The 20,304-nt window shown below is 46.1% G+C and overlaps 1 protein-coding gene across 7 annotated transcripts; it reads left to right on the forward strand.

The window, feature by feature from the left end:
- Positions 1-13,281: 13,281 nt before the first annotated feature.
- LOC136541919 (chromatin remodeling protein EBS-like) lies at positions 13,282-19,414 on the forward strand. Of its 7 annotated transcripts, none has more exons than XM_066534095.1 (6): positions 13,282-13,472; positions 13,573-13,915; positions 14,035-14,103; positions 16,379-16,517; positions 17,337-17,417; positions 17,581-18,962. In XM_066534095.1, exons 1-6 carry the CDS (start codon positions 13,400-13,402, stop codon positions 17,860-17,862), a joined length of 987 nt encoding a protein of 328 aa, XP_066390192.1. In that variant the 5' UTR covers positions 13,282-13,399; the 3' UTR covers positions 17,863-18,962. The 7 variants fall into 7 exon arrangements, 5 of the variants coding, with proteins under 5 accessions (XP_066390192.1, XP_066390193.1, XP_066390195.1 ...); XM_066534098.1 differs by lacking the exon at positions 17,581-18,962 and adding an exon at positions 18,969-19,130 and having other exon boundaries at positions 13,283-13,472; XR_010780535.1 differs by lacking the exon at positions 17,581-18,962 and adding an exon at positions 18,969-19,056 and having other exon boundaries at positions 13,284-13,472; positions 16,901-17,395.
- Positions 19,415-20,304: the final 890 nt, after the last annotated feature.

Raw genomic sequence — 20,304 nt, forward strand, 5'->3', positions numbered from 1 at the left:
TTATGCAATTAGGACTGGTATATTCATCACATGAGTATTTTTTTATAGCTGTAATATAAGTCATAAGCATTTTGCACATGCTGTTATATAAGTCATGAGCATTTTGCAACTGTTGTAATATAAAGTTATGTGCAATTTGCTACTGCTGTAAATGTACAAAGCTGTAAACTTTATATGGTGTGTGGCTAATATTTAATATGGTGCTGATGCTATAATTTCAGGAACTTCTCTAGGACTGAAAGTTCTTCTCACAATATCTATTACAGTGAACACACTAGCCGTAAGAAAAAACAACAGGAAATTAAGAAAAATACATGCAATAGATCAGGTAAGCTTCCATGCTTGCCATTCAAACAACATTATCCATGTAGGCGTATCTAATGAGAAGCTACAAACTTCATACCATCAGCCTGTTCGTTTGGTCGTATTTGGCTTATAAGCCATGGCTTACCAGCCAACAAACAGTATTTTTCTCTCACACCAAACCAGTTAACAGTACTTTCAGCCATGGCTTATAAGCCAAACCAACAGGGTGCATATACAGGGGAATGTACAATAGATTGGTCGTGATGTAGTACTGTTAATAAATTGCAAGAATCACGTCAAACCAGAGAAACAAAAAAAAACTTTGAGTTGCATGTAAAGATTTATGATAGCACTAATTTTATTAGCTACGCTAATTTTTATTCACCACAGATAGCATTCCATTGTGACACATAGGGACTAGGAGTACAACAGTTCATATGACACCTACGTAACAGTTCGTTGTCGCAACTAGTACCTAAACTATAGACATCAGTTCATCATCCCACAACAAAAGCATCCAGCATAAGCACTCTAGCACACATAAGACAACAACGTATTAACTAGGGACGGAAGAATATAGGGACCGGAACCTTATACATGGGGCCGGTTCGTTTTGAGAAATTTCGAGAAATCTGGATCAATCTGGAGGAATTTATGAGATCATGAACAATGAATTTCAGCCATGAATAGTGGATTCCGGCTGAAATTTCCACCAGCCGAACGTAGCCATGCTCACAAAGACCCTACGGTAGATGTTGTTTTGTTGCGAGAGAAAAATACTATAGATTATAGCTGATAAGCCCGCTGATAAGTTCAAGCGAACAGGCCAGATGTTGGCAAGCACCTCCTTCAGACGTGCAGCCACCTCTGGCGCCCGATCCATCTCAGAAGCCTCATCCACCTGAGGGGCCAGCTCCTCGCTGGTAGCCCCGACCCTAGCCACCAGTGGACGCCCCTGCGGGGGCAGATCCGTGGAGGCAGCCCCGGCCTCGGCCACCGGCGGAGGCCCCTTCCGAGGTAGGTCTTCAACAGAAGCCCCATCCGCGTCCACCACCGGAGGCCCCTTCGCGGACAGATCCTGGCCAACAGGTCCGTCGGCGGCCGAAGCCCCCTCGGCGTCCACCTCCATGCCATCTGACTCGAACTCAATGTCAGAGTCTTCATCCTCGGAGTCGAGGACATACAGGATGCCTTCGGCGTTGACACGCAGGCAACCTCATCCTAAACGGCGCTCGCACGCACAAATTGACTTTGTGGCCTCAGTTTGCATCCCAACACTGGCTAGCTTCATGACACAGTCCACGCCATCACCCTTGTTGCCTATCTTGGCGCCTCCCTCATGCCGACGGCGGCTCCACCGGCGACACCTAGGCAACCTGCTGCCCCCAGACATGCACGCAACGAGGATGAGAGCTCGAAGTGGGAGACGAACGAGGAACGGAGATCTGCGGGGATGGGGCTCGATCTGTGCGGAGTTGGGGTGCTGGATAGGGATCGTGGATGGATGGGGAAGGATCTCCAATGGGGAACAGAGCCGGTGTGGGAGAGCAGAGGATGAGATGCAGCAGACCAAAGGTGTGGACGAGGGGCGTTGTGAGATGCGGTAGATTTTTTTTTCTTTTTTTAGGCTATTTGATTCATGCCATTATAATTTTTGATGTTTGGATAAACGCTATTACTATTTGCCTATTTTGAACCATGTCATTATAATTTTTCGTTTTCCAAAAAATGCCACTGAATACGTAAGGACAGCTTGGGCCCTGCTACATATGTATACGAAGACGTATATTTCATCTCCCCTGTCACTGACACACGGGCCCACATGTCATCTTCTTCTTCCTCTCCTCATCTCTCTCCGGCTCTCTCTCTCCATCCCGACGCGGCCACAGCGGGCGCTGCCGGCGGCGGCGGCTAAGGGCTTGCGAGCGAGCCGACGAGTCGCTGTCGTGACCCCGCGCGCCGCGGGCGAGCAATCGGCGACGGGAGCACCACAGCCGAGCAGCAGGACGCGGCCGGTGCGGAGCTCACCGCCTGGGCGGCGCGCCGAGGACGCGGCCGGCACGGAGCTCGCGGCCTGACCGATGTGCTGCTGCTCGCCCGCGGCGTGCTGCTGCTGCTGCTCGGCGTGCTGCTGTTGCTGCTCAGCCGCGTGCTGCTGCTGCTGCTCGCGGGCTGTCGACGTGCTGCTGCTGCTCGCTGTGGCCGTGGCCGCGTCAGGAAGGAGAGAGAGGAGGAAGAAGAAGATGACATGTGGGGCCCGCGTGTCAGTGAGAAGGTGATGGAGTATACGTCTTCGTATACGCCTGTAGCTGGGCCCAGGCAATGTCCATACATATTCAGTGATATTTTTGTGGGAAATAAAGGATAATAATGACATGTTTCAAAATAGACGAATAGTAATAGCGTTACTCGAAACATCGAAAATTATAATGGCATGAATCCAAATAACTTTTTTTTTACCCAAACGGCGGCAAGTACCAGCACCGAGAGACTTCCGTGTGTGTGTGTTTTCTATTTTTTTTTATTCACGAGCGGGGCCGTAACGAGTAACGACGCTCGAGAGCCTTCCCTGAAGTTGGAACAGAAAGTTTTCAGATGTCAGTCCCACGTAAAATGATGACCTAGGCTACTGCTCCTAAAACTACGTCTTTACGGAAAAATTTTAGCCCCGTTTGTTTAACTTGTAAGGTGTACTTTTCAGTCAATAAGTAGTATTTTTTTTTCATAATAAATTAGCCAACAATATTTATAGCTATGGCTTATCAGCTAAGTGAACAGGACATTTAAACTTTTAGGACGGCCTTATCTATATATATAATATTGTATCTTATATTCTTATTGTATATTTTTTAGTGAAAATTTAATGAGACAAATACCGCAAATCAGATACTATTCATTAAGGATGTCTTTAATTTTAGAGATAATTGTCTGTTGGACATCTAGAGTGATGGTCCTTTCCTGACGGACACCCATTTTGAAGCATTTTGTCATAGGGCACTCTGGTTCGTTGAAAATAGGCCACATGACTCCGTGGCCCGGTTTCAGCCGGTTAAGAAGAAAGAAAATTTTACTTTGGACATCCGATGCCCCTGAAACATACTTGGGTCCGCCCCAAGCATAAGAACCCGTTCGTTACCCGGTCATTAATTGTCTCACTCTCCTTCCCTGTCTCTACGATAAAGGCAGCGGTGGGCGGGCGCGGCGGCGGCGGGCTAGCATCGTCGACACGAAAAAACAAGCAGAGGTCGGTTGAAGATGGCGACAGGCTCGGGCGCTTCGTCCTCGACAAGTTCGCGTGGAGCGAGAGAGGCTAAGCCGCTGTGCCCTTTCTGTAGGACGGCCACGGTTGTGGCGCGGACGTCTAGAACCCAAAACAACCCAGACAAGCAGTTCTACACTTGCAGGAATCGTGACTGGTTGAGTTATTTGCATTTCTTGCTGGTCCATTTTGGCATTTTCAAATCGGATCTAGGGTTCATCCCAATGTTGTGTTCTTCGACGTGATCAGGGCAACGCGTAGTGCAGTTTCTTCATGTGGAAGCCAGTGAGCGCAGAAGATGGCGTGGATGTTGCAGCAGTGATGGCCGGCTTGAAGGCTTTGGAGAATTCTGTGTTGAACCTGAACAATGTTGTAGTAGCTCTAAGGGCTGATGTGAGTAGAATAGTTGGAGAGTAGAGAGTTCTTAAGTGAATAAATGTGGCCAGTGTGTTTGTAGGAGTTGTATGCTTTGTTGCCATGTGCATGTTATTGTATGTAGGGCATGAACTTAGCTTTGTAATGTTTGTGAAATGAAAGAAATGCAATTATGTGATATTGCCCAAGTTAATAAAGTTTTAGCATGACCAACTTGAATAAGGTCAGCAACATACAACAAGTAACAACAACCTTGAATTCACTATATTACCAAGCCTTAAACTTCACAAGAATATATTACCAAGTTCACTACATTACCAAGTTCTGCCAAGTTCATATGCCAGATTACAATACCATGTTTAATATATTACAATACCAAGTTCTGCCAAGTTCATATGGCAGAGGTGGCTCAAAATCACACAAAAGCACAGAATTCAAAAGCTTTCTTCTCTTCCTGTGTTGCTTACAGTGCCTAGACATCCATTAGGGCCCTCTTGCTCCTAGTGCATGCACTTGGACTGGATGTCAGCGTTGAGGTAGACTGACTCCTAGTGACCGGGGAGTTTGCAACCCTGCAAGATGAAACATGTGGTTAACATGTTTTAAACTAGTCATGCTTTTAAACTAATTAAAAATAGTGCCAAAAGATGGATCATTTACTGCATAGTTTGATCAGGAGGTGTAGGCTCAGCTGGAGTTGTCTTCTTCTTCTTCTTCTTACTGCATAGTTTCCTCTTCTTAGATGGAGCATCTCTGGTTTCTATAATCTCAACCACTTTTGGCTTGTAAGTCCTTTTCTTCTTTTTCGGTGGTGAAGGTGGTGGTGCATCAGGGTCTAGGACAGTTTCATTACAGGTTTTCTGGAGATGGCCAAGTCCACCACACCTTTTACACCTTCTCTTGCCCTTGCTGGTTGACCCACCCTCTTCAACTCCAATGATCCTTCTCTTCCTTGGGCTTCCTGCTGCTCTATTGCATTTAGGAGGAAGGAGTTTGAAGCCAATTTCCACCTTTTCCCAATCTTCCTTGCCTGGCATAGGAGGCACAACAGTTGCATAAGCTGCTTTGAACATTTCTACAGAGTAGTAATGGTCAACAAAGTCCTCCAATTTAACTCTTCTTGTGCCAATGAAAGCTATGGCATGCACACAAGGCAGACCAGTTAACTGCCAACCTCTATAAGTGCACTCTTTCTTGTCCAGATCAACAATGAACCTCCATGGGACTAGGTCCTTATTCACTCATCCTACTTACTTTTGTACTTTGTAACACCTCTGGTGTTACGAGCTTGCTTAGCACCAAGATTTAGACCTAAGAGGATTTACCAAAATGATTTTCTCGGATTTTAAAATTTAACTTGGATTTAAAAGTGTTAATTTTGGCAAATTATATTGAACAACGGGTTAATTAGTTCCTAGATGTTTTGTTTCCACGAGTTAGTATGATGTATGGACTAGTGCTTAAAAATGCCTGATGGCAAATAAATGGCGAATGACTTGTTTATTTGATTAAGCACGAAAAACAATTTTTATAAACAAAAATGATTGAAAGTAAAATTTGCTAAATATTAAAACCTTAGAGTTTTAGTTATGCTTGTTAGTGCATAAAGTTGTTTAGAAAATGAATTTTTGGAAGCTAAAATAATATAAAATATAAACAGGAAAAATCATATCATCAGCAGGATATGAACATTGTGAATATGTGGGTATGCTTGTTCGAGTGTCAATGTGATGTTTGTTAGTTTAAAAATTAATATGAACGAAATAGAAATAAAAACGAGAGTGCCGCTCACCACTCATCCCACCTACCTCGTCGGTACGACGCATGCGTTAATGGATGATTTGCCAGGCTGGCTGCCTTCACGTCCCGCCAGGTTCAAGTCGTCCCGTCTATGCACTAGTTTGAGAGACGGTGGTGCCTCGTCGCTTTCTCGCATGTACTCGGTCTCGCCTTAACTAGTAGAGCACTCTCGCCTTGGTCCATCTAGCTCCGGTCAGGTGAAAGCTCTAGTTTGGTTTTAGTGAATTGATGAAACCCTAAGCGCTAACCTAGTTTATCAAGTGATCATGAGATATGTAGCAAATTCCAAGTGGTGAAGCAAATGAAGATCATGACATGATGATGGTGATGCCATGGTGATGATCAAGTGCTTGAACTGAAAAAGAAGAAAGAGAAAAACAAAAGGCTCAAGGCAAAGGTATAAATGGTAGGAGCTATTTTGTTTTAGTGATCAAGACACTTAGAGAGTGTGATCACATTTAGGTTTGATAGCCGTACTATTAAGAGGGGTGAAACTCGTATCGAAATGCGGTTATCAAAGTGCCACTAGATGCTCTAACTCATTGCATATGCATTTAGGATCTAGTGGAGTGCTAACGCCCTTGAAAATGTTTGTGAAAATATGCTAACATATGTGCACAAGATGATACACTTGGTGGTTGGCACATTTGAGCAAGGGTTAGAAACTTCACCGACGGAGTGTCATCGGTGCCACCGATGCCATAGACAGAAAAGACGGAGGTCACTATAAGTGACCGGACGCTGGGTCACTCAGTGACCGGACGCTGACAGGGTGCGTTCGGTCCTATTGACGTGGCAGTGGACAGAGGAGTCGTCGAGTGACTGGACGCTAGGTGTGTCTGATCGAGCATGATCGGACGCGTTTGATCGTGAAAAGTCGTCTCTAGATGCTTACTGGAAACGACCGGATACTGGGGTTCAGCGTTCGGTCACTTTGAGCTACTGCGTCCGGTCATCACTTGACCATTGAGATCGAGCGCTTAGTATTTGAAGAGAGGGGACACGTGGCACGCATCACATGACCAGACGCTGAGGTCCAGCGTCCGATCAATATGACCGGAGCGTCTGGTCACCTCGTGTTGTGCCCAGTAAAGGGGTATAGCGGCTCTATTTTGTGGGGACTTCTATTTAAGCCCCATGGCCAACTCAAGCTCACTCTCTTGGGCATTTACATTTACATAGCAACCTTGTGAGCTTAGCTAAAGCTCTCCCACTCATCTCCATCATTGATTCATCATCTTTGTAAGATTGGGAGAGAATCCAAGTGCATTGCTTGAGTGTTTGCATCTAGAGGCACTTGGTGTTCGTGTTTCGCTATGGGATTCGCTTGTTACTCTTGGTGGTTGCCGCCACCTAGATGGCTTGGAGCAGTGAGGATCGTCGAGCGTAGGGTGGTGATTGTCTTTAGCTCTGATTGTGGTGATTGTGAGGGGTTCTTGACCTTTCCCCGGTGGAGAGCTAATAGGTACTCTAGTGAATTGCTCGTGGCTTGTGTGATCCTCATCTTGTGTTGGTTGTGTGGCACTCTATTGAGGGTTTGGCGTGTGATGCCAATTAGCCTGTGAACCTCCAAGTGAGTGAATCGCCACAACGAGGAGTAGCTTGCCGGCAAGCAAGTGAACCTCGGTAAAAAATCATTGTGTTCATCATTTGATTCCAAGGTGATTGGTCTTCATTGGTATTCATTCTTGTGATTGTTTGGCTCCTTCCTCGACACGGTAGTATAACCTTCTTGCTCACTCTCTTTACTTTACCACAAACTAGTTGTCAAGCTCTTTAGTGTAGCTAGTTATGAGAGCTTGTTAGTTTGGTTAGTGTGGCTCTTTAGTTAGCCTTTAAGAGCACACTAACTTAGTGTAGTGTCATAGCTATTATGTGGATAGAAACTATATAAACTAGAATTGTGGTAGGTGGCTTGCCTTTTAGTAGGCTAGCGCAACACTTGATTCGCCTCATAATTGTCTAACCGGTTTGTTAAGTGTTGTTGTAGAAATTTTTAATAGGCTATTCACCCCCCTCTAGCCATTAGGACCATTCATTAGGCTGCTGCCATTTTCACGCTACTCGCATGTGGCCCTGCTCCCACCCAGCTCAGTGTCATTACGCTGACATGACCATGCTGAGCAGGCCGGGCCACCTCTAAGCTACTGCTGTTGCTACTACGTATTGCTTTCTCTCCTTTTCTTTTTCTGTAGCCAGGGAGAGGCACCCTAGTTCCTGCTCGCCCATCCTGCTGGCCCTCTGTTTCTCTGCTTGCCTCCATCATGTAGCCCACTGCATCATGACATCGCACTGCTGGGTGCATGTGGCCGCACGTGGGCACGCTTTAATGCCCCTGTCGCAGCTCATGTCGTGTTGTCCCTACCTACGCACTACTTTTCTCTCTCACTCTCTCGGTGTCTATCGCTGTCTACCTCCCTTTCTTTGTTTGCTCCTACGCTAGGACGCCGTCGCCGCACCACCTACTATCCATCGTTGGCCTCTAGCGTGAGCGCGCGCGCGTACCCCTAGTCCCATGCTGGACTCGCTGCTCCTCGGTGCGCCCGTGCCGCATCGCCCAGCCGAATCGTGACCTGCCCGCTGCCCCGCCGCATGCCATGGCCGCACCCACCGTTGCCCTAGGCCTTGCGTGTGTGCGTGGGTGTGCGCGAGCTCCTCGGCCACCGCCACACTAGTTCGTCGCGGCGTAGCCACCCGAGCCCTGGAGCACCACCGTTGTGGCCACGCCGTCCATGGCCCGGTCCTCCGCAAGCGTGCGCAAAGCTCCCTTGGTCCCACGCTGGAGCCGCAGCCCCAGCTCCTGCTTTCCCCCACGCCATCGCTCTCCTCCCACTCACCGAAGCCCGCGCGTGGATTCGCCTCGCCTCGCTCCTTCACGCCCACCGTAGTCGTTTCCTTTGCCTATCGCCGTGCGCGTGAGCACGCCTGGGCCCACGTCGCTCCACCTCCGTGTGGTATCTCTCATCGCCATCGATGTCTCCGCGCCACCCTCCGCTGCGCCATGGCCACCCACGCGTGCGGCCGGAGCCACCGTTGCGCCGCCGCAGTGTGCACGCGTGGCCATCATGCGGTACCCTGCCTTGGTCCGCGCCGTGGCCAGGCCCAGGTCCGACCGTGGTCCGCACACCACCCCGCGTGGCCCCACGACAACGCCGCCGCTAGCGAGCCGTCCATCGGCCGGCGGAGTACTTCCCCTACTTGGAGCTCTGTTTCAGGGTAGAAAAGGGACTCAAGCGTAAATAGAAATTTTTACTGTGTTCACTTTGCAAAAACGCTAGACTCATAGGTTTACAAATAGGGGCTTAGTTATTTTTAGGAAAATTCAGGGGGCCTTTTCGCAATTGTGCCGCCACCTTGCTTGGTCGCATGGGCCGCTGCTGCATGCGCGCCTGGTGGGCTGCCGGCCTTCGCTGGACCGGCTTGTCGCCGCCATGCCACGGGCCGCTCGCTGGTCCGGCCTGCTGTGCATGTGGCCGCTTCACGCGGGCCGTGTTGGGGCTGCTGGGCTACGGCCTGCCGACCGTCTGGGCTGCCGCACCCCGTCCCCGCCTAGGCCGCCGCGCGCCCACCCGTCTAAGTTGCCTTGGCCGCTGGTCCAGATCGTGCTGGGCCATTGGGCCGAGCTCGTTGTCGCCGACCTTTTTGAATTGTAGAGCACTTTCTAATTTAGCTTGCAAGGTAAATTTGTAAATTTAAAATAAAATTATGTAGGTGTCCAAAAATGATGAAACTAATTTTGTTAAGTTTCTAAAATAATGATCTACCTGATAGTGTATTTTGTTCGCATAAGTTCTATATTTTTTTAGGGTTGCTCTAATTATTTTAAAATATTTAATATTGTTAAAATATGAACTTGTAGGAATATTTAATAATAGGGACGTTGATGGATCGTGGAGTCATCAGGAGTTGATGGAGAAATGGTACTTTTGGAGATCATGTCATGAAGATGAAATGCTAACTTTTGGTTATATCTTATCTGGGCAAGCCCCGGTGCATAACCCCTACGTTTCTGCACTTTAAATTATATTTGTGCATTAAGTTTTAAGAAGTTGAATGAAACCCACTTGCATATATAAATCTTTATCCTATGAGTCTTACTAGTATGACAGGATCATGTAGATTGCTATACTACAGGACTCCGGTAGAAGTCGAGTGATTGCCTGTCACTTGCGAGAGATAGGAAATTTATTACTGTATTATTATCACTTGGAAAATATAAATGGTGGAAATGAAAAATAGTGACCGGGCAGGGATATAGTTTGGGTATTAGTGGGTGTAAGAGGTTGTATCCTGTGGCCAACGGGACATAGCTTGGTTACATTGTTTTCTCTGTCTGTGTCGGTTAAGGATCAGCTATTGCATTGGATTCTAGGTAGGTCACAGACTTATTATTCTGAGCACATACTTGGGTATAGGTGCATGAAAGACTTGTTACTTTCTTGTCATGGGTTCTGGCTCTTTCCGGATCGACTGTCAGGGTGGTTTTTGGGTGGAGGTCCTTGCACCGCACTGAGTCCAGGACTCAAGGACGGGGGCTTGGAGTCCCAGTTTGGATGGGGATCTAGACCCTGTGACAATAGGGTAGTGGGTTGGTCCTACTTATGCCTAGGATACAAGCAGGGCGTGTGTTTTCGGGGTACCCAACTGGAGGCATTGATTCACGAATCGTCGGCATTCCGGTATGACTTGTCTACAGCCTAGCAACGTAGTAAGAACTGGAAGATGAAAGATGGTAAAATGATTCTGATTGCTTACCACCTGCTTGAAAGTAGCACATGTGCTTACATAGAATGGTTAGTTAATGAACTAATACGACTGCTAATAAAAATTGAATATAAGGACGCATACTTAGTAATGCTTTCTGTAGATGTAATAAACCCACAAGCCAGAAAGCCTTGCATATCCTTGGAGTCTTTTTTTTTCTCATGTCGGATAAGTCTTGCTGAGTACAATTGAGTACTCAAGGTTTTATGCAATAGGTGGATGCTAGAGCCGACTTTTGTGTGTGGATTCCTCCTGGTGGGCTCAGAGAGGATTTCCTTTACGCTGTGATCATAGTCTCTATTTATAACTCTTATTAAATGTTTTTATAAATAAAAATTTTATAATCTGTTTTCATAGTTTATATATCGATGCTTCATTATGTCATGAATAGATATTTATTTCCGTTGTAATTCTGATCACATGTTTATATTCCGTTGTTAAATTAAATTGTTCATAACTCTGATAACATGCTCATATTCCGCTATTATAAATAATAAATGTTATATTCTGATGTTACATGTAAAGTGATATAAGAAATGGCTAAAATGTTGTAAGCTTTATTCTCTCATTTGTGATCCTGATGGAAAAATATAGATTTTCAGGTTCTCCCCTGGGGTGTGCCCGACGAGACTGTGTAATTTGATGTCCTCCTTAGGTACTTAGTGTCTAATGAAAGACGAGTACTCCTGGAAGGCATTAGATTAGGTGGTTCTGCCACATACTTCTCTTTCTCATCATCTAGTCCTACATACTCAATTTCATCAGACTCTCCCTAGTCATCATCAGCATTAGTATCATCCTCATTATTATCATCACCTTCAGGATTACCATCAACCTCAGGATTACCATCTCCATCAAGATTAGCAGCCACATCAGAATTAGCAGCCACATCAGGATTATCAACCTCAGTATCAACAGCAACATCAGAATTACTTACACATTTTGGAATATGAACAACTTTAGCATTATGATCATCTATTGGATTAGGCACTGGAATATGAACAGCTTCAGCATTATGATCATCTACTGGATTAGGCACTGAAATATCATCAGGCAAAATCATAGCTAGTGGTAGACAATTGACATGACTCTGCTGTGTGCTAATAAGAGACTGACTATCAACAGAGGCATTGGCACTGAAAAACTGAGACTGTAACAAACGAGGACCAATGTTAACAACCTGTATAGTTAGTGGCAGCTTCCTACAGTCCCAATACTCATCAAATGCATGTAACAGAGCAGAATCAGAATCTATGCACACTTTCTCATCCTTAGTTTTGTTAAAGAAAGTAACCTGCAGTTCTTGATCCTGACCATGAACTATCTCCTGACAAAGCAACTCATGAAAACCGATCCAATTGAAGAGATCCTTATCCACCACACTAGCATGTAGTTAGTAGTTACATGATAATCATCGAGCCCGTCTGATCTTTGCTCTACATAGGCATGTACTCTAATCGCCATGGGATCCATCCTAAATCAAAACAAAGGAAAAGAACTAAACTAAATGATTTCAAACCGCAACCTTTCTAACGCATCCACATGCATACAAATCTAAAGAGTACGTGTTCAAAAAAGCCCACCCTTTTGGAATCCATTTCAATTGAGGAACCCTAGGCGGAGAACCAGGGCACTGCGCGTTCTTCTTGCTGGGGGACTTCATCTTCGGGTCGTGGGGGTGCTCCAGATCCTCAGCCCCACATGGCGGCGGATGACAACCGAGGCTGGAGGTGTCAGCGGCGACAGGCACTGGGGTGGACGGCGGCGCAACGAGCATTGGAGTCGAGTGGGCAGCGAGGAATGGAGTATGGGATTAGGGACGACGTGCGACCTAACCGTAACGGCCGGGTCGTGGCCAGTTCTTATGGGTCCAACCAGACCAGGTTAGGGGCGGACCCAAGAGTGGTTAGGGGCACCGGATGTCCAAAATGAAGTTTTTTCTCTCCTCAACTGGCTGTAACCGGTCCGCGATGTCCTGTGGCCTAATTTCAACGAATCAAAGTGTCATTTGGCAAAATGCTCCAAAGTAGATGTCCACCAACAAAGGACCATCACTCTAGATGTTCAACAGACAATTCTTCCCTTAATTTTATCTACTCTCTCCACCCTTAATATAAAACGTTTACTCCATATAAGCAACCTACTGGCCCCGTTCGGCTGACCTTAAAAGTCAGCTTGTTTGGCTTTTTTTTTTCAGCCAGAACAGTGTTTTTCTTTCACAATAATTTAGCCGGAACAGTGTTTTGGCTTGTTTTTTCAGCCAAATTCAGCCAAGCGAACGGGCCAGTATGTACATGGCATAAAAAAAACATACTATGTACATAAAGATAACGAGGTGTAAAAAATCTGTCCTAACTTTTTTCCAATTCCTCGTTAAAAACATGCTATCAGGTCAGTAGGCCCTCTATTCGTCCACAAAAGTCAACCAAATTGATATCCACCGACATTTTTTTATCTCATCCACCGACATTTCGGCGCAGAAAAAGGATGCCACAGCCTCATGACACACAAGCACCAATACCCATCAATCAAATTCTTGAAGATAACGACCAAGAGGTTAAAAAAAATATCTTCATGGGTTCACTCTCACAGCCCACACACACAAGCACCAAACATTCTAGCCCTCTGTGGGGTCAACGGCAAAGCGGACCCATCAAATCCGCCGTCCAAACCCGCAGACCAAAGAAGCAGCCCTCCATCGGACGGCAGAGAGCAGCCGTTCGCCCCTTGGATTCAAACGCCCCGTCACTCTTAATCGCTGCAGAAACTACCAAAATTACCCCTAGCCCGCTCCCTCAATGTCCTGCTCCGTCGGAACGGACAGCCGCGCCATTCCCCCAGCTTTTGCTGCACCCTCGCGCTGCTAGGGTTTGCTCGCAATCCAGCCCCTCCGCCATGGCCAAGACGAAGCAAGGGAAGCGGGACGTCGACGCCTACACCATCAAGGGCACCAACAAGGTGGTCCGAGGTAAGCCCTTGCCCGGCCGTGCTCTTGATCCACGACGTCGCTTGCTGGTGTCTAAGATTTGAGCCCTGACGGGTCCGGCTGCTGTGCGTGAACCGTGAAGTGGGGGACTGCGTGCTGATGCGGCCGGCGACCACGGACAAGCCGCCGTACGTGGCGCGGGTGGAGCGGATGGAGTCGGACGGCCGCGGCGGCGTCCGGGTGCGGGTGCGCTGGTACTACCGCCCCGAGGAGGCCAAGGGCGGCCGCCGCCCTTTCCACGGCGCCAAGGAGCTCTTCCTCTCCGACCACTTCGACACGCAGAGCGCGCACACCATTGAGGGCAAGTGCATCGTTCACTCCTTCAAGAGCTACACCAAGCTCGACAACGTCGGCCCGGAGGACTTCTACTGCCGATTTGACTACAAGGCCGCCACCGGTGCATTCACCCCCGACCGTGTCGCAGTGTACCGAGCTCTTCCTTTTCTTTAACCTTTTGTCATGTGGTGCTCATCGGTTCGTACTGTCTCGTTGCTTGTGATGTAATGTGGGATTGCTTGTCTTATGACATCGTTTGTATGTGAAGGTATTGCAAGTGTGAGATGCCGTACAACCCGGATGACCTCATGGTGCAGTGCGAAGGATGCAAGGACTGGTAAAATCCTGTGAAAAACTCCACATTTTTCTCCCAATAATAATGCATGTTTTGAAAGGAGTTTATGTGGTAAAATCACTGTGAAATAGCTCCAAATTTTCCCCTCAACAATGCATGTCTTGAAATGGTGCTTATGTGGTGGTTATATGAACTGCCTTTCTTCAAGATGTTATATCTTTCTGCTCTCTGGCCCTATGTCTACTTTGTCGTGCAGAATGAACTAACTAGTTCATCTCGTGATTATTTAGTTTCCTTTTGACTGCGGGGCAAAGTATAAATCATCTGGAATATGGTCACCATTAAGACTAAACATTGATTGATGAACATGAGGTCAATGTTTTTAAGGCGTCGCCTAGGCGACGGCTAGGCGTCCAGGCGACGGAAATGTCTGGGCGTCGGGGGTCGCCTAGCTAGGTACCGTATGGCGTCCGCCTTGGCGTCTAAGGCGCCCGCCTTTTGCATTAGGCGTCGGGGGCGACGCCAACCAGCCTGAGGCGGTCGACATACTCGTGAGCAGCCGCACGCGGGAAAGGGAAGGGACCCAGGGCGGGAAATAGCTCCTGTGCGGGACTTCTCCCGCCTTGCTTCGTTTCCAGCGCGCGCGTACAGAGGAAATCGCGCGGGAATAGAGAGGGATTGCGAGAGAGGGAGGGGATTGGGAAGAGAGAGGGAGAGGCAGACCCTGCTGGTGTTTCTTCCCCACTCGCGGGCAGGTCCCGCTCGCGTCCGCTTAGAGCCGCGCGTCGCGCACGTCCGCTTGGAGCCGCGCGTCCTCCAGCACGCGTCCGCTTGCGTCTTCCGCTTCCTCTGTGTGGACCCGTGCGTCCGTCCGCACAGACCAGGAGGACCGGGACGACCTGCTTCTTCTGCGGACCCAGGATGCAAAACTATGTCCAAGTGTGAGCACTGAAATTAGGAGGGAGATGGCAGCTTACTTGGATGCAAACAAGAGGAAAAGACCATTGGTTCTAGATGATGAGGTGGTGGTGGTGGCAGCAAATGAGGCTCCTGCAAATGAGGCTGCTGCTGCGGTACATCCTAGTTCAGGGACAGCAGCAAAAAAGAGGCAAGCATCCTTACAATTCATGGCTGTTAGCAACAAGACTAAACCAGAGGGAAAGGCAAACAAATCTGTAGTTGAGATGCTTCGAAAAACACCAGAAGAGATAGTAGATGAGAGACTTTCAGGGTCTTATCAGCCTACAATTGTGTCCAGTACAAAAACCAAGGAAGAGAAGCATTATGTGGATACATGGTAGAATTTCATATTCGATTGCTGTGAGCAAGTGTGAGCACTGATTCTTTATTGGCATTATATATTAATATGTTTATATGGCGTCGCCTAGGCAAGCGCCTTATTCGCCTAGGCGTCCGGAAGGGGATCATTTGCCTCGCCTCGCCTTACCGCCTTTAAAACATTGCATGAGGTTTCTTAGAGCCTTATGCTCCTGTGTTTGCTTGGTCCTTATGTAAGATATATGCTATTCACTATTGACTAGTATTGCTTACATAGTCTTTTGTAGATATATATAGTTTCAAGAACTGTTTAAACACATATGATCAAGGAAAGGACTGGTTTTCTGCAAAATTTCATAGCATTTGTCTGTTTTGTTCTGTTTTATTATACCTGTTGCGCATTGGTTTTTCTTGCTTGACAAGCAGCTATCTTAGTTATATGAACCTGATTGTGGTACATGCGATTCTCCCTGGAATACTACGGAACTAAAATAGAATTGGATTAGAGTTTAGAACAGAAGGTGCCATGCAGTGTTTTTAGGATTTGCATGATCTGACATTTCCTTTTTTTTTCTATATACAAAGAAGCTTTTAAGATGTTTGATGTACATGAATATGATTGCTTATGAGAACATTTAGACATCATGGAGTATGCTATCTCTGGATTTTGTCGCATGATAAATGTATGCCATGTATTCTACATAATGATCAAAGGGTTGCATGATGGTATAGTTATGATGTTTGTCTTTTTTGTTGGCTTTCTGCTGCAATGGTTCCTTGAGAGTTGAGACTCTTTTTTCATTTATACATATGGGTATTTATTATTGTTTGTATCCAATATCATTTTATTGTTACTAACCACTATTTCCTCTTGATCCTGGTGCCATGGATATGACTTGTACATATAATCCTGTTTTTTTCCTATATTCTATGGGAAATGTTTATTTAACTTGTTAACATGTTTCTGATATTTGTATGCTGTTATTGCTCTTCTTTATTACCATTTTTTAATTAAGTATCCAACTTTTAACTCTTGTAGGTTCCATCCGTCTTGTATGGGAATGACCATTGAGCAAGCCAAAAAGATAGATCATTACATGTGCTCGGATTGTGCTAAAGAAAATGGTGCAAAGCGACCCTCAAATTCATACCCAGTTTCACCAAACTCTGATTCTAAGGTAGTGTGGTTTTCTCTTTATCACATGACTGCATAAATTGTTTATTAATCTTCTGTGTGCATATAGTTTCTTATTTCTATTTTGAGATGATTTTTAGGCTAAATCCTAATAAGATCTGATTTTCACGTAACATGTTTTCAGAACTGGTAGTTTTGCCTGCATTCCCAAATTAATCATGATCAGTGCTTAGTGTTGAGCTGTCGATTTCAAATGCTCATTCTTGCTTATTGTCTATGTTTGCTGCAATTAGCTCTTTGATGCCAAGTTGATTTATTTTGTTGATTTTTCTTTCATCTTGCACTGATCAATACTATCTCATAATTATTTAGTGCAACATCTGTATTAATCTTCATTCTGTATGTTGTTTTTGGCATATTTCAAAGGTGACTAGTTCAAGTTACTCCCTCTGTCTCAAAATAAATCAACTCCTAGAGCTGTCCCAAGTCAAACTATTTTAAGTTTAGCTAACTTTATAGAGAAGAGTACCAACATCTATGACACTCAATAAGTACACTATGAAAGTATGGGTGTGTTTGGATGCCTGCATAAGGCCCTAGCCAGGGTTCCCCAATGCAAAAATCATGTGTTTGGATGCCTGCATAGGGGTGTAAGCCTGGGCCGGCTAATGCAAAAGAATGCCCTTGGCCTGGCTTCCTGGAATGCTCCCTCCCACCGTTTCCAGCAAGCCTGGCTTGTGCTAACCTCCGGTGCAGCTTTTGGCGTGGGCCCGAGTGGCCTCGCTTGGCCAACGAACAAAACACTCCCCCGTCGTCCAGGTGCTAGGGTTACCTCCCATTCTCACCCTCCCTGCCGCCGCAGCTCTTCCTCTCTTCTCACGGTTCGGAGTCCAGATCGGAGAGCCAGCCCTTGCGACCAAGGCGAGACCTCTTCTCATCACTGGTATGTGCTGTATGGTGTTGGTGACCCATATTGCGGACCTCAATCCCCGTCTCCTCCTCATGGTTGCTAGAATTTCTGATGTGTTGCTGCTGCTTCTTTGATGATTGCGATGTAGACTTTTTTCGTCGATTAACCCTAGTGGTGCTTTTATGTTGTTTTCAAGGGGAGAAATCCTGGTGTGTATGATAACTGGATGGATTGCCATGCACAAGTGAATGGCTTTGCAAGCAACCTGTACCAGAGATACAAAACTTGGGAGGAAGCAAACCGAACTTGGTTGCTGTACAAACGTCACCAAGATCTGGCCACAGAGATCAAAGCAGCTATAGCAGAAACTTGCAAAGCTCCAGAAAAGCCTCCCACTGTTAATTGCAGCAAAGATCTCATCATCATATTGCTGGTTGTAGTGGTTGCAGTCCAGATGTGGCTTCTGTTTGCTAAGTAGTTCTTAGCAAACAGAAGCTAAGTAGGTAGTTAGTTCAAATGATGCAAAGGGACCATATTCATCAATTAGGACTGGTAGAATGTGAATTGAATTGTGGTAATGTCGTTTGTGTCGTTAGCATTGACTTGTGGTAATGCCATTTGTATCGTTCAACTAAGAAGGCAATCCATATTTAAAAAGAACTGAGCGCCGGCGGTAAGGTCACCACTGCAGGTGGTGGCGAGGCCAAAAGAATCCTAACCTAGGTAACCAAACACGCAGCACCCAGGTGGTGAGCTAGCATTGTGCAATCCGGCAGTAGAGCAGGCAACCAAACAAAATACAAGTGCAGCCAGCCTAGACCAATGCAGCCAACCAAACAGGTCCCATTTGCATTGCAGTAGACAGGCCAGGTTAGCCCAGGCTTGATGCGGGTACCCAGGCTAGGTTTGCCCAGGCATCCAAACACACCCTATGTTTCATGGTGTATCTAATGATACCAATTTGGTGTCATAAATGTTGTTCTCTTCTATAATTTCGGTCAAACTGAAGAAAAATTGACTTAGACCAACTCTAGAAGTTGATTCATTTTGGGGACGAATGTTACACAACTCTAGAAGTTGATTTATTTTGGGGACGAATATTAATTTTTTAGCTAATTGGATTTTTATGTTCTCAAGATTGTTTACGCTTTCTCATCTATGATTGGCAAAGCAAGTCTTAAACCTTGATTGGCAATCTTCTCTTCAGATATCTGAAACATGCTTTCTTTGGTGTGCAGTCAGTATTGTTTTGGTTGGAAGCACCTTATGGGCAACATAAAACATACCATAGAGATATATGAAGCCTTGCCATTGTAGTCATATTGAAAACTACAGCTAATCAGTGAAGTTCTGGTAAACATAAGCTATGATCAGTCGATCACATGGCGAAACCAGTGGCCTAACCATGTCTGCCGTAGTGCGTGGTCTAAATTTTACCCTTTTAATTAACTTTGATTAGCATTTTCCCTATGCATTTCTTGGTACATTAGGATGCATTGTTTCAACGGTTACATGTGACTTTAAACTTTTAAAGAGATTAAAAATCAAAATATGCTTTCTGTTCTGTCTCTTCATCATCTGCAGATTGAATCAAAGAGGCGCAAGAGATAAAATGCTGTGGCAGAAGCATCCCTGGCAAAGGAGATGCGGTATTTATGGCGTCAGCTCCTCATTACTGGTGCATATTGAGATATTGAGATGTACACTGCGAGAGAAGAGCCAAGCCAATTGTAGGACAAAACTTGTTTGACTTATCATTCTTCTGTGTATTCTGGGGACGTTTCCTGCAGCTTAGACATTAGTGTGATGAGTAGGTCAGTTCCCGCTGCTGTGCGTGCATGATCAGCTGCTTGAGGCGGGACAAGAAGTCGAGAAATGCTAGAGTGCTGCTGACTCTGTCCGATGTAACTTTATCGGTGTGTGTGTTAACATATGCACTGGCTGGAAACGTTCCCATGTGTGAATTAATGGACGATGCTGATGATAGCTTTGACTGTTGTTTCATAATTCAGTTAGAGATGTTGCGAAGAGTTGAAATAATATTGAGTTTGATCTTGAAACTTGAAATGTGCAGAACGGTATGGTCTATGGTGATGAGCAGGCTATGCTGGATTTCTGTGAGAAAACATAGAAGAGCATTCCTCAGCAGTTTTCTGTGTGCTTGAGCAATCGACTTGTTTAGCTTCCTGTATGTACCTGCGAGACCTTCAATCTGCAATTTTATTTCGCACCTTTTACACTGCATGCATTTGCATGTAATCACAGGTCAGTGGTGGTGCTATGGAGATGGGGTAAGAACGACGCAGCAGGAGTCAGGACGAGACGAGACAGCAGCATCGGTCGGAGACTCGGAGTCGACGGCCCGGCAGTCGGCAGCCACCGGTACATCTTCGAGGTTTCATCAGTAACTCGCGTCCCACGCGCCCACCCACGGCACTGCGCCGACATGCCGTTGCATTTCCATGGCACGGGCACGGCCCTAGCGCTGAACCGCGTTTGCCGGACGTTGGCCGCATATCCATACGTACACGGGAAAAGTGCTTTGATATATACAGTACACTATATAATACTCCTATAAGTTTGTTCCCCAAAAAATATACTCCTATGTGTTTAGTGTAAATAACCTTCAGCTATTCAGCGACGGAGGTTGCGTTGGCAGCCCTCAGGATCAAGTAAATTATGCTCGTTTAACCTAACTAGCAAACATACTCGTACACTACAACGGGAGAAAATAACGGTACAATGGGAGAAAATAACGGCTTGGAGATTTATTTCACGATCACGTCATGACTCACGCGTATGAATTCATCTAGGAATCGAACTCTGTATTGTGTCTGGAAGCGTGATATGTGTGGTATGAGTACGGGAGGTCTACATATATTTATCAATAATCTTTTTATGTGTTCCAATTCATTTTGGG

Source organism: Miscanthus floridulus, chromosome 3 (assembly GCF_019320115.1).
Source record: "Miscanthus floridulus cultivar M001 chromosome 3, ASM1932011v1, whole genome shotgun sequence".
Classification (NCBI taxonomy): Eukaryota; Viridiplantae; Streptophyta; class Magnoliopsida; order Poales; family Poaceae; genus Miscanthus; species Miscanthus floridulus.